Source organism: Nematolebias whitei, chromosome 14 (genome assembly GCF_014905685.2).
Source record: "Nematolebias whitei isolate Nwh7 chromosome 14, NemWhi1, whole genome shotgun sequence".
NCBI classification, from domain to species: domain Eukaryota; kingdom Metazoa; phylum Chordata; class Actinopteri; order Cyprinodontiformes; family Rivulidae; genus Nematolebias; species Nematolebias whitei.
This window is the reverse complement of record NC_056511.1, coordinates 6,930,772-6,955,903: the sequence shown is the minus strand read 5'-3', so window position 1 is coordinate 6,955,903 and position 25,132 is coordinate 6,930,772. Positions and strand designations below refer to the sequence as shown.

The 25,132-nt window shown below is 40.3% G+C and overlaps 3 protein-coding genes across 3 annotated transcripts in view; 1 reads left to right on the top strand and 2 right to left on the bottom strand.

The window, feature by feature from the left end:
• The window catches only part of LOC119419887 (aquaporin-11-like), a 3,623-nt gene extending 1,301 nt beyond the window's left edge, over positions 1-2,322 (top strand). Inside the window, exons 2-3 of the mRNA XM_037687253.1 lie at positions 1,171-1,287; positions 2,234-2,322. Coding sequence (XP_037543181.1) covers positions 1,171-1,287; positions 2,234-2,322 — 206 coding nt within the window. The remainder of the gene's footprint in view (positions 1-1,170; positions 1,288-2,233) is intronic.
• A 5,942-nt stretch (positions 2,323-8,264) lies between these two features.
• Positions 8,265-12,968, bottom strand: LOC119419886 (gastrula zinc finger protein XlCGF26.1-like). The gene is made up of 5 exons (XM_037687252.1): positions 12,634-12,968; positions 11,425-11,631; positions 9,257-9,583; positions 8,502-8,962; positions 8,265-8,417 (listed from the first exon to the last, which is right to left on the bottom strand). The coding sequence occupies exons 1-5, from the start codon at positions 12,758-12,760 to the stop codon at positions 8,265-8,267; spliced, it is 1,275 nt and encodes a 424-aa protein (XP_037543180.1). The 5' UTR covers positions 12,761-12,968.
• A 4,515-nt stretch (positions 12,969-17,483) lies between these two features.
• The window catches only part of LOC119420814 (zinc finger protein 239-like), a 10,154-nt gene continuing 2,505 nt past the window's right edge, over positions 17,484-25,132 (bottom strand). The window contains exons 2-3 of the mRNA XM_037688241.1: positions 23,881-24,348; positions 17,484-18,903 (exon numbers count right to left, since the gene is read on the bottom strand). Of these exons, the coding sequence (XP_037544169.1) occupies positions 17,663-18,903; positions 23,881-24,348 (1,709 nt within the window). The 3' untranslated portion in view covers positions 17,484-17,662. The remainder of the gene's footprint in view (positions 18,904-23,880; positions 24,349-25,132) is intronic.

The window sequence follows — 25,132 nt, the reverse complement described above, 5'->3', positions numbered from 1 at the left end:
ATTGTAGCTAAAATAATTAAAACAGTAGCTAAAATGCTCAAAACTAGTTATAATAAGCAAAACTGTAGCTAAAAAGATCATAACTAGTTAAAATGATAATAACTTTTGTTAAAATGATCAAAACTGTTGCTAAAATTACCAAGACTGAAGATTAAATTATCATAACCGTAACTAAAATGATCAAAATTGTAGCTTAAAGTGAAACAAATGCAAATTTTAGCTAAACTATAGCTAATGACTAAACAAACAAAAAAACATCAACCTGAATAAAACTTATAATGAATAAGTAGCTGAATGGTAGCTAAGATTAGCTAAATTGTTGACAAAATAGCAAAACAAGCTAAAGTTGAAATCTGTAAATTAAGTTAAAATTAGCAAAAGAGAAGCTAAACAAAAAAAAAACGTTGTAATTTAGCATTTTTACCTACACTTCTGCTACATTTATTTTAAACTACTTTGTTTTTAGCTATGAAGCACAGTAATAGCCAAAAGCTGAAAGTGCAGAACACTAGCTACAATGATCAAACCTGTAGCTATAGACCAAAATAAACAAAAATAAACAGTAGTAAGTAGAACAGCAGCTAAGTGGCGAAATGGGAGCTAAAGTGGCAGATCAGTAGCAAAATTTGGCTAAACAAATGCTAATATTAGCTAAATTGTAGCCATTTTGTGGGAATTTTATTTGATACAAAAGTAAATATTCCGAAAATGTACATTTCAAAATCCAAAAATCGTAGCGTCTTGATCATCTGAATGTTTTGAGATATGGTGAAAATGATCAGTTTGCAGAAATAATTTGATTGCAGCAGCTACAAACAGGAAATCAGCTGTGAAGGCTCGACTCACTAAAACAAAGAAATCATGAAGGGCGTGATATGGTTTCAATAATTTACTTTTCATCTGAAGAAAATGTGATCATCTCCACGTCGATATCAAAGCCCAAATTACAATATACATTGGAGTTTTGTCCTTTTTCTTTTCTTTATTACCTGCTTCTTGCTGCGTCGCAGGGAACCTCAGTGAACACTCAGATAAACTTACGATGAGAAAAGACGTGACCTTTAAGCCGAACCTTGATGCACGACATTGTGGGATTAAAGCTTACTCGTTGGCAGTAGGTGAAGCTCCATCCATACAACTGCTCAGCTCATTTCTGTTCTCCCTGTGCAGGTGGAAGTGTATCAGGAGCAGTTTTTAACCCGGCCCTGGCCTTCTCCGTCCAGTTCCCCTGCAGCGGCCACTCATACCTGGAGTACTGCTTTATTTACTGGCTGGGACCTGTTTTAGGTACGGACAGATGGTTGTTCTTTCTAACTCCATCCTGCTCATTCAACTAAACAGGCTTTAAAATGAAGAGTGCTGCTTATCATCTCATCTAGTAACAATAATTCATTTATTAAAACAAATTACCGTATTTTTCGACCTATAAGTCGTGATTTTTTTTGCACAATTTACATGCCCTGCAACTTATACGCAGAAGCGATGCATTTATGGATTTTTCTCATATTTAAAAACCAATTTTTAGCTGAGATATGACAGTTTTCATTAATTCTGACTGAAAATATTGAACACTATCATTTTCAGCCACTAGATGGCAATCGAGTAGTATGGCATGCTGTTGTGTCATGTAATAGGTAAGTGTGGCTATTAATGACACAATCGTCTTGCCATAGACTACCACCTTCATCCAGCTCGCCTGGAGCAACTGTCAAATCAGCTTCATTTTGCTGCACCGCCCCGACGAAATGCAGCTAATTTACCATTGTAGTGCATTTATTAATAAAAGTTCAACTGAGACACACCTCTGCTATAATGTTGAGCAAACAGTTGTTTTTAAGCGTTAATCTTGTTAAATGCTTGTTAAAGTCCTCCCGTGCACGCCCCCGCGGCCGCCGTTTGGCAGCCAATCGATTTTTGGCACAACACCGCCACACATTTCCGTGTTGTCAGTGGTGACGCATAATAGATGCAGTGAAGTGACATATTTACAGTTGTTTCTACTTTATTAGACGTATTTGGACTAATGCGACTTATACGGCGAAAAATACGATAATGTTAAGTGAGAATAGCGCAGCCAGCTCGGATTGAAAGTTCTGTCTGCAAACTGTAGATTTCTTCCTTCATGTGTAAGCTCAGCTTGCTTGACCTTGTCATTTCCTGCCTGTTAAAAGTCTCGTCCCAGACATAGAGCTGCTGTAAAACAACTTCCTGTCTCGTTGGCTTGTGTCTGCAGGGACGGCGAGCTGCGTCCTGCTGTTGGAGAAGATCGTTCCTTTCCTCTCTGGAAAAAGCTCCGCTGTGCAGAAACGGAAGACGCAGTAGTTTTCAACGAGTTGTGTTTTAATACACGCTTTGGATGGACGATTCCAGTTCATGCAGAGTTCTTACTTGTGCCATTGAAGGTCCAGGTAGGACTTCGTGGGTCGAGTCCAGAATCGCTGATGTTTAAAGACCCTGTTGTGACGTTTACTGCAGAAGTGTGCAGTATTTATGAACTCAGAGCTCACTATGCTACCTTGGCATTACAAGTAACTGTTGCCTCGTAATGGTGGTGATGCTCAAACCTTTCAGGTTCTGACCTGCAAACAGCAGCTGCAGAGACTTGTGATCAGCACTGGTTTAACTGGGCAGACGTTTCTAATGAGAATACAATAGCAAACAAACCGCTGATAGGGATTTTATCAATTTATGTCTGCTTTCTTATATTTTATAACAGTTATGGCCTCATTTTCCATTTGTAATCTTTTCAAAGTTTTTATTATATTTCTAGAAATCATCTCAAAACTTCTCGCTTGCTATTTTATGACCCTGATCCCCACTTTGAGGCACAACGTGCATCAATCTACATGAGTTCATCATGTAAATATGCCAGATTTAGCCGTACAGGCTCATTTTTATCTGCAGTCCCTGGTTGAAGCACTTAAAATAGAAAAGGGCCGACCGCAGCACGGTCTACTTCCTGTTTTACGTTCCTCGCAGCATCAAGGGATCCTATCAGGACCCAGGAAGGAACGCTTAACCAGGAAATTTCAATGTGTTGTTTTTTTGTTTGTTTGTTTTTATTCAACATTGTATCAGATGAAGTTTTTTTAGTTTTTGCACACATTTCACTTCAATTTTGACCAAATATGCAACAATTTGTATATTTTCCATATGAAGAGGGGTGAAAAAAAACATTTTGTGTTAAAAGTAACTGTTTATTTAAATCATTCTGCTTCACAGCTCGAGGATCACCTGTTAAACTACGTAGAGGTGCGTATTTTTAATAATTCTGAGACGTCAAATATCTTGATCGGTACTTTAAGTACCATTTTACTGCAATCGCTTAACGACACAAAGTGTAACCAAAACTAATTCTAATAAATACATAAATGTACCATGTTCGCACGTTAAAAAAATCATATTTAGTGTAATTAAAATATCAAAATCGACATTTGAAAATATTTAACAGCACTTTGTTTTTTAAAGTTCATTGTACTTAAATCGATATTTCACCAACATGTATTTTAACTAAATGAAAAGCACAGATGTTTGGTAGTTTTTAATTTAATAAATGTAAGTAGTTTTAATTAGTGTTTTGTTTTTTCCATTGTTTTGGGACACGTGCTACTTTTTCAATGACAAAACTGTTTTTGTTTGATTATTATAATTTTCTGCATAATTACAACTCAGTGTATTAATGTGGCTGTGGCTGTTTGTACTGTGAGCTTAATGAGGACGACAGTGATGGCTGGACATGCGCACCAGTGACCCCCACGACCCGCAAAGCAAGAAGCGGGTAAAAGATGATGGATGGATGGATGGATGGATGGATGGATGGTGTCATATCTGCACAGAGTGCTGATGAGATGGCAGACCAGTAAACAGTATTTCAATATATTTAGTTGTTTTTTTTGTCACAAAGGTTGTTGATTTGATTCTGAATGTGAAATTTGTGTTATTTAGATTGTGATTAAATGCAGATGTGATTAAATGCAGATGTTATTTCTCGTATTTTTGACTCAAACTCTGCAAAATATTCAGGATGTTTTTATACAGCAGCATAAAGAAAATACATTTGTGAAACAAAGTATTTTGATTTAAATTGCGATTTGGTTCCTTTAATTTTAAAGCAAAATGTTCAGTGGTTAGAATATTTTGCCAACATGATAAATGTTATTAATGACAAAAAATAAATAAAATAAAATCATCACAAATGAGACAAACTGTTGTACTTTTAACAATTGTTGTAAAAATTCAATAATGTGCGTTTAGTTCATGGAGCAAAGAACAAACGACGCTTGTCTGATGACACCCCACGAAACACATCTGAAGAGTTTTTAAATGACCTGGAGGTATCTAGAGGGCTTGATTCAGCCTTTTCTCAAGATTCAAGCATCTTCATTGTTGTACCACATGTTTCATGTAGTGCATGAGGTGGAACAGAACCTGCTCTCTCCACAAAGGCAAATTCCTGTGTCCATTCCTGCTGAAAAGTACGATACTCATCTTTTTTTCTTTTAGCCATCTTCTTCAATACTGGTTTCTGCAACTAGCTAGCTACTAGCTGACATTCAAGGCTAGCTACGTAGCCACGTCACACGTGTGTTACACATTATCCAATAAAAATTTGGTGTTGTCCCAGAGGACAGCTGTGATTGGATCCAGTCACCCGCAATTCAAGCAATAGGAAATGAACGGATTTAAATACATGATAATATTTTAAATTTTTAACGTTATTTTTTGTATGCGAGCCAGATGCAGCCATCATAAGAGCCACATCTGGCTCGTGAGCCATAGGTACCCGACCCCCGTTCTACACCGAGCAAACGTGTGTTCTTCACTGCAGCAGACACTGTCTGTCCAGAACGCTCGCACATACTGCCTGAGTAGCAGATATGATCATTTTCCTCAAGAACTGTTTGATTTTATGCTGTACCTGCTGCTAATCTGAACTGGTTGTACAAGTTGTTCTTTTTTGTTTGCTATTCTGCACCAGGTTAGCCCATCAGTGGGAGCTCAGTAACAAGGCTGCAGCATCATGTGAAAAAGTGTTTCCATGAGGTTTTCAATCATAAAGCTCTCTTGTGAAAGTGTACCCCTGTGAAAAGAAAATTCATAACATTTATACAAACCGGATTCCAAAAAAGTTGGGACACTAAACAAATCGTGAATAAAAACTGAATGCAATGATGTGGAGATGGCAAATGTCAATATTTTATTCGTAATATAATATAGATGACAGATCAAAAGTTTAATCTGAGTAAATGTAACATTTTACAGGAAAAATATGTTGATTCAAAATTTCACAGTGTCAACAAATCCCAAAAAAGTTGGGACAAGTAGCAATAAGTGGCTGGAAACAGGAAATTGAGCATATAACGAACAGCTGGAAGACCAATTAACACTAATTAGGTCAATTGACAACATGATTGGGTAAAAAAAGAACTTCTCAGAGTGTCAGTGTCTCTCAGAAGCCAAGATGGTAGAGGATCACCAATTCCACCATTGTTGTGCAGAAAGATAGTGCAGCAATACCAGAATGGTGTTACCCAGCGTAAAATAGCAAAGACTTTTAAGTTATCATCAACCATGCATAACATCATCAAAAGATTCAGAGAATCTGGAACAATCGCTGTGCGTAAGGGTCAAGGCCGTAAAACTCTACTGGATGCTCGTGATCTCCGGGCCCTTAAACGTCACTGCACCTCAAACAGGAATGCCACTGTCAAGGAAATAACAGAATGGGCTCAGGAATACTTCCAGAAAGCATTGTCAGTGAACACAATCCACCGTGCCATCCGCCGTTGCCAGCTGAAACTCTACAGTGCAAAGAGGAATCCATTTCTAAGCAAGCTCCACAAGCTCAGACGTTTGCACTGGGCCAGGGGTCATTTAAAATGGAGTGTGGCAAAATGGAAGACTGTTCTGTGGTCAGATGAGTCACGATTTGAAGTTCTTTATGGAACACTGGAACGCCATGTCATCCGGACCAGAGAGGACAAGGATAGCCAAAGTCGTTATCAATGGTCCGTTCAGAAGCCTGCATCACTGATGGTATGGGGTTGCATGAGCGCTTGTGGCATGGGCAGCTTGCATGTCTGGAAAGGCACCATTAATGCAGAGAACTATGTTCAGGTTCTAGAACAACATATGCTCCCATCCAGACGTCATCTCTTTCAGGGAAGACCCTGCATTTTTCAACACGATAATGCCAGACCACATTCTGCAGCAATCACAACATCATGGCTACGTAGGAGAAGGATCCGGGTACTGAAATGGCCAGCCTGCAGTCCAGATCTTTCACCTATAGAGAACATTTGGCACATTATAAAGAGGAAGGTGCGACAAAGAAGGCCCAAGACGATTGAACAGTTAGAGGCCTGTATTAGACATGAATGGGAGAGCATTCCTATTTCTAAACATGAGAAACTGGTCTCCTCTGTCCCCAGACATCTGTTGAGTGTTGTAAGAAGAAGGGGGGATGCCACACGGTGGTAAAAATGAACTTGTCCCAACTATTTTGGGATTTGTTGACGCCATGAAATTTAGAAACAACAGATTTTTCCCTTAAAATGATACATTCTCTCAGTTTAAACTTTTGCTCTGTGATTTGTGTTCTATTCTGAATCAAATATTAGATGTTGGCACCTCCACATCATTGCATTCAGTTTTTATTCACAATTTGTTTAGTGTCCCAACTTTTTTGGAATCCGGTTTGTATTTAGGACTGGGTATCGTTCAAATTTTTCGACAACAGTAACTTCACTTCAATACTGATTCCTGAACGGTGCATTTTTCGATACCAATTTTATAATTAGCATCAATTCTAACAAGAAGAAAATTATGTTACACATTACAGTACAAACCTTGGAGTTTTATTTTTTAACTTTTGTATTTTTCCATTCCAAACAGTTTTCTTACATAAAAATAAACGAATAATGTCCGATGCAAACAGCTGCAAACCAGTGGCACGTCTGTGTTTAATGCTCGCTGCTACATACAGAGGACCTTTTCACTTATCATTTTTCCTTCAGAAAAATCAACATGTCTGTTTTCTCTGGACACAAACAAGCCCACTCCTGGCTGATGGTGTCTCCAGCTGTAGAAAATGTTTGCTCTGAGGGTGTGGATGATGCTTGATGCACAGATACCTGGTTGCCAAGTTTGCTAGCATTGGCGTAGTGTCCCTCACATTCCACCACCAGGTCACTGGATTCACTGAGGTTAGGGTTGATGGCAGACTTCTGTACCTGACATTAGAACACAAAACATCAACAATAACTTGGTTGTGTTATTTCTCAAAAACCATTATCTAGGCTGAGATAAAGACTTAACTGGTCAACAATATCCTTTACAGCTTAACTTATCCCCTTTTGCACTGCTCCTACTCAGCCCGCCACGGAAAGATCCCTTTTGCACCAGTACGTTTTAGCTGATTCGGGACCTTTTTTTGTCCCTGCTTCTCTGGTGGGACCGTTGGAGCTGAGTGGAGCTGAATCCGGACCGAAATGTGAATGCAGGACACTGATTGGTCGGGGGAGGAGTCACTGGATAGCGTTACATGGATCCTAGTTTAACTCACAGCGATGCACGTATTAAGTTGCAGTAACGTTAACAAACATAAACTTACCAACTGAAATCCCAGACACAGCGCCGTCCTCGGTGCGAAGCGGAGTCCAGTCGTGGAGATTTTGAATCAGGCCGTTCAGGCTCTAACATCCACAGGCTGACTTTAAACGCTGAGAGGAGGATGGCTGCGGTCCTGACTGCGGTTCAGTCAGTACCACAAAAGAACCAAAGTTCGGTGCTCAGCCCTATTTATATTAAAGTTCATAGGTTTGATATTTATATACTGGTTGAAAATAGCCCTGTAAGAAATTCATAGTAAGGTTAATAAAAAGTAAAAAGTTCATAGAATTAACATTCAAAGAGAAGTTCAAATTATTTCATCCGGAAAGAACTCTGGCTAACTACCATAACTCATTTATAACGTGACTTAAATTTTATTTTATTTTTTTAAACGCCTCTAAAAAGAATCAAATTCAGGAATCGAAGGGAATCAGAACCAGAATCATTAAAATTCAAACGATGCCCAACCCTACTAGAGAAAACCCACTCACAAGTAGTACATGCAGGTTCAAGTAAAAACGTCAATTATGGAAAACAATTTTCCACACCATACGTACTATTTTAATAAGAAACACTGAAGTTGGTCAGATTAAAATGGATGAGAACACCTAAGTGTCTTTAGGACATTTCACAATATTAACAGCTAAACTGTTTTATCTTCCTGTGTGGACTTTCCTGTGCATGTTTAAATTTGACAGTTGTCTGAACTTATGTCCGCAAACATCACAAGCAAATGGTTTCTGTCCTGTGTGGATTATCATGTGTCTGTTTAAAGTTGACTTCCGTCCAAACTTTTGTCCACAAACCTCACAATCAAATGATTTCTGTCCTGTGTGGATTCTCATGTGTTCATTTAAAATTAAATTCAGTCTAAACCTTTGTCCACAAACATCACAAGCAAATGGTTTTTGTCCAGTGTGGATTCTCATGTGTACCTTTAAAGTAGATTTATGTCCAAGCCTTTGTCCACAAACATCACAAGCAAATGGTTTCTGTCCTGTGTGGATTGTCATGTGTCTGTTTAAAGTTGACTTCCGTCCAAACCTTTGTCCACAAACATCACAAGCAAATTGTTTCTGTCCTGTATGGATTATCATGTGACCATTTAAAGTTGACTTGTCTCTAAACTTGTGTCCACAAACACCACAAGTAACTGGTTTCTGTCCTGTGTGGATTCTCATGTGCATGTTTAAATGTGACTGCTGCCTAAACTTTTGTCCGCAAACTTCACAAGCAAATGGTTTCTGTCCTGTGTGGATTCTCATGTGTACCTTTAAAGTAGATTTATGTCCAAGCCTTTGTCCACAAACATCACAAGCAAATGGTTTCTGTTCTGTGGGGATTTTCATGTGTATGTTTAAAAGAGCTTTTCTGTTAATTTTTTTTCCACAGTCATCACAACTAGATGATTTCTGTCTTGACTGGAAATTTTTGTTTGAGTCTCCAGGTTTCTTTCCTCCAAAACATTTCTCACTAACTAAACAACTTGAATTTATTCTCGAATGACCTGTCTTGTTTCTCTGAACAGACCTCTTGTGGAGAAATTGTATATCACACGCAGAGAAGCTGCAAGATTTGTTGACCGTGTTTACACCTGACTCATGATCTCTGCTCTCCTTCCAGACTTTGTCATGGTCTTCAGGTTCTGATCCAGAGTCTGATGAGTGTTTAATCTGAGACTCAGTATCATTTACATCTTCATCATCATCCTCACTGACGTCAGTCACTGAAGAGCTGGAATCATCTTCATGAGCATCTAGATCTGGGTTCCTGGTAGTTCCTGCTCCTCCACAGTCTTCTCCAACAGTTGCTGCATTCATCTGGTCAGATGAGCTGCTGGTTGGAAGATCTTCATCTTGTTGATGAAGCTTCATATGGAGGAGCTCTGGGTTCTTCTGGTCCACATCAGACCTCCATTCTTCAGAACCTTCTGCTACAATCAGCATCATCTGCTGAACATCTGCAGGGAACAATGAAACACAAACATTAAGGACAGATGTAACTTTATATTCACACAAACATCACATGGCGTCTTCAACAATCAACTCAAAACATCTAATGATGGACATAAAAAGAAAACACTGAAACAAATTCAGTGAGACTGGCATCTTGACTAGCTTTCAGAAGATGGTAAAACAATTAAGAGCAGACATTTCAAGGTAAAGACCAGCTATATTTCATTTTAAATAACCACCAGCAGGTGAACGGTATGCAAAACACAAACTACAAATCCCAGGATGCACTGGAACAGCAAGCGCAGCAACAGGAGTCCAGCCTTTCAAGCCTTCGTCCTCATCCATGTCTTGTTATTCTTCAAAAGTTTTGTACTGAAATTTATGATAAATACTTAAGAGAACCAAACTAAAACAAACTGAAAACAGGAGACAGATAGAGTTTTTGATTGTTGCTCATTTTGGTAAAAAAAAAATAAAAAAATGAACCAAAAAACACCAAATATCAAGTTCACAACATGATTTGCCAACTTTAAGGTACAAGAAAAGGCTCAATCATTTTTCAAAAGTGATACAAACTATAACTCTGGACTCTGTCTAGATTTAATGTTTCATCAGCAACACTTTGTTTCTGCTCCACATGCTGCTCAATCATTTTCTGCATTTGGCAGCACACTCACAGCTCTGATCAGATGTTTAAATACACTAACCATGGGCATGAATGTCATTACTTGATAATAAATACTAACCGCAGTGCTTCTCCTACAGATCTAGACAGCCTAGAGTTGTTTCTAAAATCTCATGTAAAAATCTAGTGGTGTAGTAATTTGTTGCTTTGTGTGCAGCACTTTACCCAACAGCCATTTTTATTAAATGTGCTATAAAAAAACATAAATTTGACTTTAGATGGATCAGTACTGAAGTGACACTAGAAATATCAACATCATAACTGGTGTGAACATGATTTTATAGGATTTGGTCTGTGTCAACACTTACCAGCTGTGCTGGGAAACTGTTCAGGATATGAAAACTATCAGTGGAAACATTAGAGCAGGAGTGTCAAACTTCGTTACAAAATTAAAAACTTGGTCTAAGCCACAGGCCAATTTCAGTCGATACATTCACTCAGGTCAGATACCAGACATCTTTTCTTGGATGCAGGTTCATCAACTAGGATTGATCTCATTTGACGTTCTCTGTTGCTCATTCCACATCTAAATTAAAGATTACTGAAAAATCTTTTCTTTTTCTTCTAGCTTAAAATTTAGCAAATAAATTAAAGCAAATAAAAATCTAGACTGAAAATGTTGTTTTACACCTAGAGGTTACTCAAACAAAATAAATTCCACCTCCTAAAATGTTCTCTAATGGTTGTTTTTATAAAGAAAAGCAGATACATGACCTGTTCATTTATTCAAAGGGCACCAACATTTGCTGTTTTCACATTGTAACCATGTCATTGTTTTATCCGTCAGCAAGCTAAGCTACAAACACAGATGTTGGTTATAAAAGTTCTTCTTAAAGACTAAGTTTGTCAGCTTCATTAAAACTGTGACTAAAATGTTACAAACTTCTTCACAGTTGATCCAAATATACAAACCTAATTTGTAGTGATGAACGTTGTGACTGAAAACAGCATCCAGGATTTGGTTTTGTTGCTCCTTTTCCTTTAAATAAGAATGTTTCTCTTCATAATCTGCAGCTGATTTTTCCAGAAGCCTTGATATTTCTGATCCTCGACAATCTTCTCCACCAGCTGCTGCTTTCATCTGGTCAGCTGAGCTGCTGGTTGGAAGATCTCCATCTTCCACTTGGTGCTGATGAAGCTCAGAGAACAGAGGTTTCTCTTCATCATCCTCACTCGTCAAATGAACTGCAGTGAAGGAGAACCTGGTGTCATCAGTCTCCTCCTTCACACTGAGCTGCTCTACATCCAGACTGATCCTCAGTTCCTCCTCTTCCTCTTTTATGTTGAGGGTCTCTGGGTCCTTCTGGTCCACACCAGAACTCCATTTTTCAGGAGCTTCTTCTTTAATCAGCACCATCTGCTGAACATCAGCAGGAAACACTGAAACACATGAACAATAAGGACAGTTATAACTTTATATTCACACAAACATCACTGGTGTTATCACTGAGTTCACTGATCAGATCAAAACAACATCTAATGCTGGACGTCAGAGAAATGTCCTGAAACTAAATCCATAAAAGAGAGAGGTCTTTATGGCTGACTCCCAGAAGATGGTAAAACATGTAGAGCTTTCAGTCGGTTCTTAAAGGAACAAATTAAACAAGTTGCAGAGTCTTCTAAACTTGTTCCAGATTTTTTATCAGCTGTGAGAAAATGCAAAAATATATTAGGAGAATGTCCAAAAAAGTTAAATCTGGTCCTCTGGACATTAAAAAAAAACAAAAAACAAAACAAAGCCAAAAAATATAGAAACGTTTCGTCTCTCATCCAAGAGACTTCCTCAGTCTGAGGTGCTGTATTCAGCTCAGTCTCTTAAATAGCACCTTCTCAGAGTGGATCAGCCAGTTTGCTGCTGACAACCAAAACCAGCTGATCACATGCTCAAGAAGGACCATCAGCCTAACAATGGATCATTAGCACACTGATGGCTGTTTACTGTTCACAGAGGGCTGAGTGATACTAGCAATCACAGCATTGTAAGAGGGGGACAGTTGAACCCCGAGGCCTCCACCCCTGTTTAATGATGGACGGTTTCTTTTCACAAAGATGGCCTCCTTTACTCCTCTCTCAAACCATCGTTCCTCTCTGTCCAGGATGTGAACATCTTCATCCCTGAAAGAGTGACCGCTGGCCTGGAGATGAGTGTAGACCGCAGAGTCCTGGCCTGATGATGATGATCTTCTGTGCTGGTCCATCCTTTTGGCCAGTGGATGTTTAGTTTCCCCGATGTAAGACTGATCACCCTCCTGACACTGAACAGCATACACAATATTACTCTGTTTGTGCCGGGGGACTGGATCTTTGGACCCAAAGAATGTTAGCTACCAAAACTGCAGCTAACATCATCACACTAAATAGGATAAATATATCTATACAAACCTAATCTTTGCAGAAGAACTCTGGGGTTCAACACAGCATCCAGGATTTTATTTTGTTGCAGTTTTTCTTTTAAACGAGACAGTTCCTCTTCATGATCTGGGCCCGTTTTGTTCAGAAACTCCGACATTTCTTCCGCTGCAGCTTCCCGTCCTTATTTAGCCTGTTGTCTCCACATCTGTTAGCTTTCGTTGAGCTAAAGTTTCATTTAACAGTTACTGAGCCGAACACATGAAGTTGGATTTACTCCAAACGTTACAGAAAGTTTGTAAATCGATAAAAAGTAGAGACGGTTCGTTTGGAGCTAAAGCTAAGTCGCGTAAACAATGACGTAGGAGCGCTGAGTCGGAGCTCGATTCGTTTAGTCTGAGTCACGTGATCTATAACGTCAGACGCTCCGTATAATATGGTTATGTCAGGTCTTCTGGACGGATTCTTCTTTGTTGAAACATCCATCCATTATCTTTTACCCGCTTCTTCCATTTTGTGTCACGGGGGTCGCCGGTGCCCATGTCCAGCAATCACTGTGCGAGGGGCGGGGTACACCCTGGACGGGTCGCAAGTCCATCACAGGGCCACATAGAGACAAACGAGTCAAACAACCATTCACTCTCTCACTCACACCTAGGGACAATCTTTTTAGAGTTACCAATCAGGCTAACATGCATGTTTTTGGGGGTACCCGGAGAAAGCCTACGCATGCACGGAGAGAGCATGCAAACTCCACCCAGAGGGGCCCCCGGACCGGGATTTGAACCCCGGGACCTCAGTGAGCAGGTCCCCGGTTTCAAATCCCGGTCCGGGGGCCTTCTCACTGAGGGGCAGCAGCTCTACCAGTTGCGCCACCATGCTGCCCTTGTTGAACTGTTTCTTCTTTTATCTAAAAAGACTTCTTCAGTCTGAGACACTGCAAACTCAGTCTTACAAATAGCACCTTCTCATAGTGGATCAGGTGGCCACTCCTGCAGACTGTTGCTCCCATGACTAAAGAGTATTTTATCTCCCCACTGAAATTACAGAACGTGGTGTGGAACACCAAAATACTCAAAATTAAATAAATAATGCATTATGAAATAAGAACAAAATGCTTATTTAATAATGTTCTTTATTAAGGCTTATTTAGTTCATAATACTGTTTTTCATGGCTTATTTCATAATGTTTTTCATAACGGCTTATTTATTTCATAATGGCACTTTTCAGCAAAATTACTTTAGCTGTCAATCAACGTCAGTGGGTTGGACCTGCACGCCCACTGGCTGATCCTTCACATCATTCATTAGTTTTCCTGCTCACTGGTACAGCTAGCATAGCAACTAGCAGCGACTTGTTAGGTCAACAGTTATGTAGGATGGCAGAGTTGCATGAACTTCGTCCAGCTCAGGTAACTTTATCAGATCAAATTGAGAGGATTACGTTCTCAGAAGATACAGGTGCCGTGACAAAAAGTGATGGACTGAAAAAAAAGAAAATTTTACTCAAAGTAAATATTTGCAGACTTATTTTACTTTTAACTGAGTAATTTTTTTACACAGGTAATTTTACTAGTGTCACAAAAGGTTGGTGCACCCAGTGGTGCAGGCAAGGACTCAGGATGATTATATAAAATAAAGAATTTATTAATAAAAAAGAGCTGACTGGGCAACAAAACAAACAGAATGATCAGTGGGTACTCATGATACATACAGGTCATCACCAGTGAACAGAAGACAATGCCAGGACAAGGACTAACACAGAGGCACAGACTTACTATACAAACACCAATTAGACAAAGTGAAGGCACCTGTGAGTAATCACAGACACCAAAGACAGAGGATGCAAGACATGAACACGACACAAGATGGAGCCAGACACCAGGGACAAAATCCACAACTCCTACAGTATAGACCTTCATGAGCACCAGCTGAGGCCGGCTCGGACTCTGCGTCGGCTGGGAAGATGTGGCTGCCTCAGCTATGGGGAAGGCGTAACTGCAGTCATCATCGAGACCCCAGGAGAAGCGAGGACCACAGGCAGAGCAATGACCCCAGGCGGAGACAAAGCCCCTGGACGATGCGATGACCCAAGGTGAGGCGGAGACCCAAGGAATTACCTCATGAGCTGCACACCATGGACACTCAGTGGCAACTCATTCCACAGTCGTGGACCTGCAACAGAGAAAGCCCTGTCACCTCTGAGCTTACGGAGGATGCAGCTACTGTGGGACTCACAGCTGAACAGGAGAGAAGCTCACCTGGATGTCGGGGGAGGAGTCACTGGATAGCGTTACATGGATCCTAGTTTAACTCACAGCGATGCACGTATTAAGCTGCAGTAACGTTAAACGGAAACTTACCAACTGAAATCCCAGACACAACGCTGTCCTCGGTGCGAAACGGAGTCCGGTCGTGGAGATTTTGAATCAGGCCGTTCAGACTCTAATGCCCCTTTTGCACTGCCCTAATAAGCCCCAACTCTGCTCAGCCCTGCACACCCCTAACTCAGCCTGGCTCAGCTCAGCCTGGATTTGCACCTGCACTTTAGGACCGATTCTGGAGGTGTGTCCAGAATCCAAGTCCTGCTAATGAGAGTTCTGCTATGAGTTACTCAAAGCAGTCTGCTCCTCAGATAAATAATATTAAATTATTATTTTTTATATATGAATGTTTCTGTTAACTTATTTTATATATGAATATTTCTGTTCAATGCCCTGACACGACTCCTGTTGTGATTTGGCGCTGTATAAATAAACTGAACTGAATTAAATCTGATGAACCAGATTCTACAAAAACATTTATATTAAAATCTAAAAAAGTTAAGTCTGGTCCTCTGCACGTTCAAAAAACAAAACAAAAAAAAAATGTAGAAACGTTTCGACTTTCATCCAAAAGACTTCTTCAGTCTGAGGTGCTGTATTCAGCTCAAAGATATTTATAAGACTGAATACTACCGTAGAATACAGCTCCTCAGACTGAAGAAGTCTTTCAAATGAAAGAAGAAACGTTTCTACTTTTTTGTTTTTGTTTGTTTTTGAACGTCCAGAGGACCAGACTTAACATTTTTAGATTTTTCTACCTGGATTATTGAGCATGCATCAGGATATCTATATTTAAAATTCTATATTTTTCTTCATCATTTGATGTATTTGCACTCATTGTGGTTTTGTTTCTTGTATACAGATTATTTTTTCTTGTATACAGATTATTTTTAGCTTTGAATTAAAGTTCAGCTTTGATTTAAAGTTTTAATTTAAAGTGTAATGCTTGTTTTGTGATTTGTACATCTGTGGGTTAGAATAATGTTGAACCAAAGGCTGTGTCTCTTCTTTAAACATGTTTGAGGGAAATATTCCTGAGATCCAATAATTTTGTGTTTTTATAATTTTTCAGTTGAATTAACTTTAATTAACAGATTATTTAATAAAGTCAAAGGGAATACGGAATTTCACGATAAAGCCGGCACCGTTTATTTATTTTTAATCTTCACTGATTATAAAAAAACCTTACATTTTATACATAAAATGTTTTTTAAAAAGTTTCCACCCCCCGTCTCTCCATCCTGGTCCTCCCGCCTGCCAGGGCTCAAATCCGGCCTTTGTGAGCAGGCGAGGCTGGGGCTCGGGGTTCGGCCTCGCGGGCTTCAACGGCTCTGCAGCTCGTATGATCCTCCGCGGTGACACCGCTCGCTCGAATTTTATAGTCGGTCAACAAACACAAAAAACACCTGGACATCAGAATTAAACACGGCGTTGTCATTATTGTTTTTAAAATCTTAAAAATAGATCCAGCTGCTGCTCCACATCCAGAAAAATTGCAAATGGCAGCGCAGTGAAAAGTTTCTGAGATTAAGTGACTCCTCCCTCTGACCAATCAGAATCCCGCATTCACTTTTCGTTACGGACTAAGCTCAGCTGAGCTCGCTCGGTCCCATTATAGAGAAGCAGGGACGAAAAGAGGTCCCGAATCAGCCTCAAATCAGCTAAATATACTAGCTAAAGGGCTGGTGCAAAAGGGTTCTTTCTGTGGCAGGCTGCCCAGAAATGGGGCTTATTAGGGGCAGTGCAAAAGGGGCATAAGACCCACAGGCTGACTTACATGCCGAGAGGAGGATGGTTGCGGTCCTCTTTTCTTGCAGTTACGGAGTAACTTTACACTCTTAAATTGATTCCATGCACTGTCAGGCGCTTCATCAAATTAGTCATGTTGCCGACGCGTGCAACTAGTTCATAACACAGATATTGTAACGCTGGCAAGCCACGTGAACCCCGTCTGTTGGCATAACCATGTTTGTGTTTTTCCTCCCACAGACTGCAAGTTACTGCACTGGCATTGCTGTAACTTTACGCGTTACAGCCAATCACCGAAACCTTACAATGAAAGATGAAGCATATTCTGATCCATATACCGACCGAAGGAGTTCGGTCTGTACCATAACAGAACCGAAGTTTGGTACTCAGCCATATTTATATTGAAGTTCATAGGTTTAATATTTATATACTGGTTGAAAATAGCCCTGTGAGAAATTCATAGTAAGGTTAATGAGAAGTAAGTTCATAGCATTAAAATTCAAAGAGAAGTTCAAATTATTTCATCCAGAAAGAACTCTGGCTAACTACCATAGCTCATTTATAACGTGACTTTTTTTTTTTTAACCCCGCCTCAAAAAGAATCAAATTCGAGAATCGGAACCGGAATCGTTCAAATTCAAACGATGCCCAACCCTACTAGAGAAAACCCATGCACTCACAAGTAGAACAAGTAAAAACTTGAATTATGGAAAACAATTTTCCACAACGGACTATTTAATAAAAAAACTGAAGTTGGTCAGCTTAAAATAGGTGACAACACCTAAGTGTCTTTAAGAAATATTAACAGCTAAACATTATTTTCTTCCTGTGTGGACTTTCCTGTGTTTGTTTAAATTTGACACTTGACTGAACTTTTGTCCACAAACATGACAAGCAAATGGTTTTTGTCACGGGTGGATTCTCATGTGTATCCTTAAAGTAGATTTATGTCCATACCTTTGTCCACAAACATCACAAGCAAATGGTTTCTATCCTGTGTGGATTGTCATGTGTCTGTTTAAAGTTGACTTCCGTCCAAAACTTCGTCCACAAACATCACAAGCAAATTGTTTCTGTCCTGTGTGGATTATCATGTGACACTTTAAAGTTGATTTGTCTCTAAAATTGTGTCCACAAACATAACAAGTAAATGGTTTCTGTCCTGTGTGGATTCTCATGTGCATGTTTAAATGTGACTTCTGTCCAAACCTTTGTCCACAAACATCACAAGCAAATGGTTTCTGTCCTGTGTGGATTGTTATGTGTCTATTTAAAGTTGACTTCCGTCCAAACCTTTGTCCACAAACATCACAAGCAAATTGTTTATGTCCTGTGTGGATTAACATGTGACCATTTAAAGTTGACCTGTCTCTAAACTTGTGTCCACAAACATCACAAGTAAATGGTTTCTGTCCTGTGTGGATTCTCATGTGCATGTTTAAATGTGGCTTCTGTCTAAACATTTGTCCGCAAACATCACAAGCAAATGGTTTCTGTCCTGTGTGGATTCTCATGTGCATCTTTAAAGTAGATTTATGTCCAAGCCTTTGTCCACAAACACCACAAGCAAATGGTTTCTGTTCTGTGTGGATTTTCATGTGTATGTTTAAATGAGCTTTTCTGTTAATTTTTTTTCCACAGTCATCACAACTAGATGATTTCTGTCTTGACTGGCAATTCTTGTTTGAGTCTCCAGGTTTCTTTCCTCTAAAACATTTCTCACTAACTAAACAACTTGAATTTATTCTCGAATGACCTGTCTTGTTTCTCTGAACAGACTTCTTGTGGAGAAATTGTATATCACACGCAGAGAAGCTGCAAGATTTGTTGACAGTGTTTACACCCCACTCAGGAGTCCTGCTCTCCTTCCAGTCTTTGTCATGGTCTTCAGGTTCTGATCCAGAGTCTGAAGAGTCTTTAATCTGAGACTCAGTATCATTTACATATTCATCATCATCCTCACTGACGTCAGTCGCTGAAGAGCTGGAATCACCTTCACGAGTATTTAGATCCGAGTTCCTGGTAGTTCCTGCTCCTCCACAGTCCTCTCCAACAGTTGCTGCATTCATCTGGTCAGCTGAGCTGCTGGTTGGAAGATATTCATCTTCCACTTGGTGCTCATGAAGTTTCATATGGAAGAGCTCTGTGTCCTTCTGGTCCACATCAGACCTCCATTCTTCAGAACCTTCTGCTACAATCAGCATCATCTGCTGAACATCTGCAGGGAACACTGAAACACAAACATTAAGGACAGTTGTAACTTTTTATTCACACAAACATCACATGCTGACTTCAACAATCAACTCAAAACAACATTTAATGATGGACGTAAAAAGAAAACACTGAAACAAATTCAGTGAGACGGACATCTTGACTAGCTATCAGGAGATGGTAAAACAAATAAGAGCAAACATGTCAAGGTAAAGACCAGCTATATTTCATTTTAAATAACCACCAGCAGGTGAACGGTATGCAACCAAATAAAACTACAAATCCCAGGATGCACTGGAACAGCAAGCACAGCAAAAGGAGCCCAGCTTTACAAGCCTCCGTCCTCAGCCATATCTTGTATGTAGCTCTTCCTAAAATCTCATGTAAAAAATCTGGTGTAGTAATTTGTTGCTTTGTGTGCAGCACTTTGCCCAATAGCCATTTTTATTAAATGTGCTATAAAAAAAACACATTTGACTTTAGATCTATCAGTACTGAAGTGACACTAGAAATGTCATCATCATAACTGGTGTTAACATGTTTTTACAGGATCTGGTCCGTGTCAACACTTACCAGCTGTGCTGGGAAACTGTTCATGATATGAACAACAAAGTCCATGCTCAATAATCCAGGTATAAAATCCAACATTTTTCAACATTGTTCATGATATGAAAACTGTCACTGGAAACATCAGAGCAGGGGTGTCAAACTCCGTTACAAAATAGGGAAAAAAATTAAAATCTTGGTCTAAGCCACAGGCCAATTTCAACTGATACATTCACTCAAGTCAGATACCAGACATCTTTTCTTGGATGCAGGGTCTTCAACTAGGATTGATCTCATTTGACGTTCTCTGTTGCTCATTCCACATCTACAGGTCCTTCTCAAAAAATTAGCATATTGTGATAAAGGTAATTATTTTCCATAATGTAATGATAAAAATTAAACTTTCATATATTTCAGATTCATTGCACACCAACTGAAATATTTCAGGTCTTTAATTGTTTTAATATTGATGATTATGGCATACAGCTCATGAAAACCCAAAATGCCTGTCCCAAAAAATTAGCATATCATGAAAAGGTTCTCTAAACAAGCTATTAACCTAACCATCTGAATCAACGACGTAACTCTAAACACCTGCAAAAGATTCCTGAGGCTTTTAAAAACTCCCAGCCTTGTTCATTACTCAAAACCGCAATCATGGGTAAGACTGCCGACCTGACTGCTGTCCAGAAGGCCATCATTGACACCATCAAGCAAGAGGGTAAGACACAGAAAGAAATTGCTGAACGAATAGGCTGTTCCCAGAGTGCTGTATCAAGGCACCTCAGTGGGAAGTCTGTGGGAAGGGAAAAGTGTGGCAGAAAACGCTGCACAACGAGAAGAGGTGACCGGACCCTGAGGAGGATTGTGAAGAAGGGCCGATTCCAGACCTTGGGGGACCTGCGGAAGCAGTGGACTGAGTCTGGAGTAGAAACATCCAGAGCCACCGTGCACAGGCGTGTGCAGGAAATGGGCTACAGGTGCCGCATTCCCCAGGTCAAGCCACTTTTGAACCAGAAACAGCGGCAGAAGCGCCTGACCTGGGCTACAGAGAAGCAGCACTGGACTGTTGCTCAGTGGTCCAAAGTACTTTTTTCGGATGAAAGCAAATTTTGCATGTCATTCGGAAATCAAGGTGCCAGAGTCTGGAGGAAGACTGGGGAGAAGGAAATGCCAAAATGCCAGAAGTCCAGTGTGAAGCACCCACAGTCAGTGATGGTCTGGGGTGCCATGTCAGCTGCTGGTGTTGGTCCACTGTGTTTTATCAAGGGCAGGGTCAATGCAGCTAGCTATCAGGAGATTTTGGAGCACTTCATGCTTCCATCTGCTGAAAAGCTTTACGGAGATGAAGATTTCATTTTTCAGCACGACCTGGCACCTGCTCACAGTGCCAAAACCACTGGTAAATGGTTTACTGACCATGGTATTACTGTGCTCAATTGGCCTGCCAACTCTCCTGACCTGAACCCCATAGAGAACCTGTGGGATATTGTGAAGAGAAAGTTGAGAGACGCAAGACCCAACACTCTGGATGAGCTTAAGGCCGCTATCGAAGCATCCTGGGCCTCCATAACACCTCAGCAGTGCCGCAGGCTGATTGCCTCCATGCCACGCCGCATTGAAGCAGTCATTCATGCAAAAGTCCAAAAAAGTTCAATCTGGTCCTCTGGACATTCAAAAAAAACAAAAAATAAAACAAAGCAAAAAAATATAGAAACGTTTCGTCTCTCATCCAAGAGACTTCCTCAGTCTGAGGTGCTGTTTTCAGCTCATTCTCTTAAATAGCACCTTCTCAGAGTGGATCAACCAGTTTTGCTGCTGACAACCAAAACCAGCTGCTCACATGCTCAAGAAGGACCATCAGCCTAACAATGGATCATTAGCACACTGATGGCTGTTTACTATTCACAGAGGGCTGAGTGATACTAGCAATCACAGCATTGTAAGAGGGGGACAGTTGAACCCGGAGGCCTCCACCCCTGTTTAATGATGGACGATTTCTTTTCACAAAGATGGCCTCCTTTACTCCTCTCTCAAACCATCGTTCCTCTCTGTCCAGGATGTGAACATCTTCATCCTTGAAAGAGTGACCGCTGGCCTGGAGATGAGTGTAGACTGCAGAGTCCTGGCCTGATGATGTTGATCTTGTGTGCTGGGCCATCCTTTAGGCCAGTGGCTGTTTAGTTTCCCCGATGTAAGACTGATCACCCTCCTGACACTGAACAGCATACACAATATTACTCTGTTTGTGCCGGGGGACTGGATCTTTGGGATGAACCAGTCTTTGCCGTAATGTATTTTGGGGTTTAAAAGCCACTGGGACGTTATGTTTAGAAAATAAGCATCTCAGTTTCTCTGATACTCCCTCAACATACGGAATGACCACTGGTCTGGGTTCCTCCTTTTCACCTGATGGCTGACTGGAGTCCTGTCAGGAGGGCTGTGATCAGTCTTACATCGGGGAAACTAAACAGCCACTGGCCAAAAGAATGGCCCAGCAAAGAAGATCAACATCATCAGGCCAGGATTCTGCGGTCTACACTCATCTCCAGGCCAGCGGTCACTCTTTCAAGGATGAAGATGTTCACATCCTGGACAGAGAGGAACGATGGTTTGAGAGAAGAGTAAAGGAGGCCATCTTTGTGAAAAGAAATCGTCCATCATTAAACAGGGGTGGAGGCCTCCGGGTTCAACTGTCCCCCTCTTACAATGCTGTGATTGCTAGTATCACTCAGCCCTCTGTGAACAGTAAACAGCCATCAGTGTGCTAATGATCCATTGTTAGGCTGATGGTCCTTCTTGAGCATGTGATCAGCTGGTTTTGGTTGTCAGCAGCAAACTGGTTGATCCACTCTGAGAAGGTGCTATTTAAGAGACTGAGCTGAATACAGCACCTCAGACTGAGGAAGTCTCTTGGATGACAGACGAAACGTTTCTATATTTTTTTGCTTTGTTTTATTTTTTGTTTTTTTTTTGAATGTCCAGAGGACCAGATTGAACTTTTTTGGATTTTTCTACCTGGATTATTGAGCATGCATCAGGATATTCATGCAAAAGGATTCCCGACCAAGTATTGAGTGCATAACTGAATATGATTATTTGAAGGTTGGCGTTTTTTGTATTAAAAACACTTGTCTTTCATTGGTGGGATGAAATATGCAAATTTTTTGGGACAGGCATTTTGGGTTTTCATGAGCTGTATGCCATTTTTTGAGAAGGACTTGTATATTAAAGATTACTAAAAAATCTCTTTTTATCTAGCTTCAAATTTAGCAAACTGTCACAAGAAGTCTGCACAAAATAAAGTATTTATCAATTTATAAGGCAAAATGAGAAGCAATAAAAGTAATTTACTTTTAAATTATCATTTTGAGGGGACAGATGTTAACGGCCAGATTTGACCTGTAAGCCTAGAGTTTAACACATGTGCACTAAAGGATGTACAAGATTTCCTGAGTAGCTGCTTTGCTGAGATGAAAGTCAGAGTTGTTCATGTTGGAGGACCTGTGTGAGACTGGTAGATGACCACGGCCACAGAGATTCAGGTAACTGTCATTACAAAGTGCTACCAGGGATTAAAGCAAATAAAAATCTATTGACTGAAAATGTTGTTTTACACCCAGAGGTTACTCAAACAAAATGAATCCCACCCCCTAAAATTTTCTGTAAATGTTTTTATAAAGAAAAGCAGAAACATGACCTGTTCATATATTCAAAGAGCACCAATATTTGCCGTTTTCACGTTGTAACCATGTCATTGTTTTGTCCGTTGCAAGCTAAGTTACAAACACAAATGTTGGTTATACAATCTAAAAAAGCTGAGTCTGGTCCTCTGGACATTCAAAAAACAAAACGAAGCAAACAAACAAAAAAAAAAGTAGAAACGTTTTGTCTTTCATCCGAAAGACTTCTTCAGTCTGAGGTGCTGTGTTCAGCTCAGTCTTATAAATAGCGCCTTCTCGTAGTGGATCAACCAGTTTGCTGCTGACAGCCAAAACCAGCACACGATCCCCCTCTTACAATGCTGTTACTGCTAGTATCACTCAACCTCCTGTGAACAGCAAACAGCCATCAGGGTGCTAACGATCCATTGTTAGGCTGATGGTCCTCCTTGATCATGTGAGCAGATGGTTTTGGCTGTCAGGAGCAAACTGGTTGATCCACTACGAGAAGGTGCTATTTATAAGACTGAGCAGAACACAGATCCTCAGAATGAAAAAGTCTTTCGGATGAAAGATGAAATGTTTCTTTTTTTTTTTTTTGCTTCGTTTTGTTTTTTGAATGTCCAGAGGACCAGCCTCAACTTTTTTAGATTTTTCTACCTGGATTATTGAGCATGCATCAGGATATGTTGGTTATACAAGTTCTTCTTAAATAATGTTTGTCAGCTTCATTAAAACTGTGATCAAAATGATAAAAACATCATCACAGTTGATCCAAATATACAAACCTAATTTGTAGTGATGAACGTTGTCACTGAAATCAGCATCCAGGATTTGGTTTTGTTGCTCCTTTTCCTTTAAATACGAATGTTTCTCTTCATAATCTGCAGCTGATTTTTCCAGAAGCCTTGATATTTCTGATCCTCCACAATCTTCTCCACCAGTTGCTGCTTTCATCTGGTCAGCTGAGCTGCTGGTTGGAAGATCTCCATCTTCCACTTGGTGCTGATGAAGCTGAGAGGACGGAGGTTTCTCTTCATCATCCTCACTCGTCAAAGGAACTGCAGTGAAGGAGAACCTGGTGTCATCAGTCTCCTCCTTCACACTGAGCTGCTCTACATCCAGACTGATCCTCAGTTCCTCCTCTTCCTCCTTTATGTTGAGGGTCTCTGTGTCCTTCTGGTCCACACCAGAACTCCATTCTTCAGGAGCTTCTTCTTTAATCAGCACCGTCTGATGAACATCAGCAGGGACCACTGAAACACATGAACAATAAGGACAGTTATAACTTTATATTCACACAAACAACACTGGTGTTATCTCACTGAGTTCACTGATCAGCTCAAAACAACATCTAATGCTGGACGTCAGAAAAATGTCCTAAAACTAAATCCATAAAAGAGAGAGGTCTTTATGGCCGACTCCCAGAATATGGTAAAATATGTAGAGCTTTCAGTCGGTTCTTTAAGAAACAAATTAAACATGTTGCAGAGTCTTTTAAACTTGTTCCAGATTTTTTATCAGCTGTGAGAAAATGCAAAAATACGATCATATTAGGAGAATGTATTTCCACAAACATCCATTACTCTAAGAGCCTTTTTACTTACCTCCATAATAAACTAGCTCCAGACTGAACAGAACTTTATTCATGCATCCATTATCTTCACCCACTTCTTCCTTTTTGGGACACAGGATTCACTGGTGCCCATATCCAGCTATCATCGTGCGAGAGGGAGGGGACAGCCTGGACAGGTCTCCAGTCCATCACAGGGACACAGAGACAAACAAACACTCACTCTCACATCTAGGGACAATTTAGAGCTGTGGGAGGAAACCGGAGTAGCCGGGGAAAACCCACGTATGCACAGAGAACATGCAAACTCCACCCAGAAAGGCCCCTAGACCGGGATTTGACCCAGGGTAAACTGCTCACTGAGAGGCAGCAGCTCTACCAACTGCGCCATCGTGCTGCCAGAATTTAATTCAATTCAATCAACACAGACATTTTCCTGTTTTAGTATTTTACATTGCTTTACAATG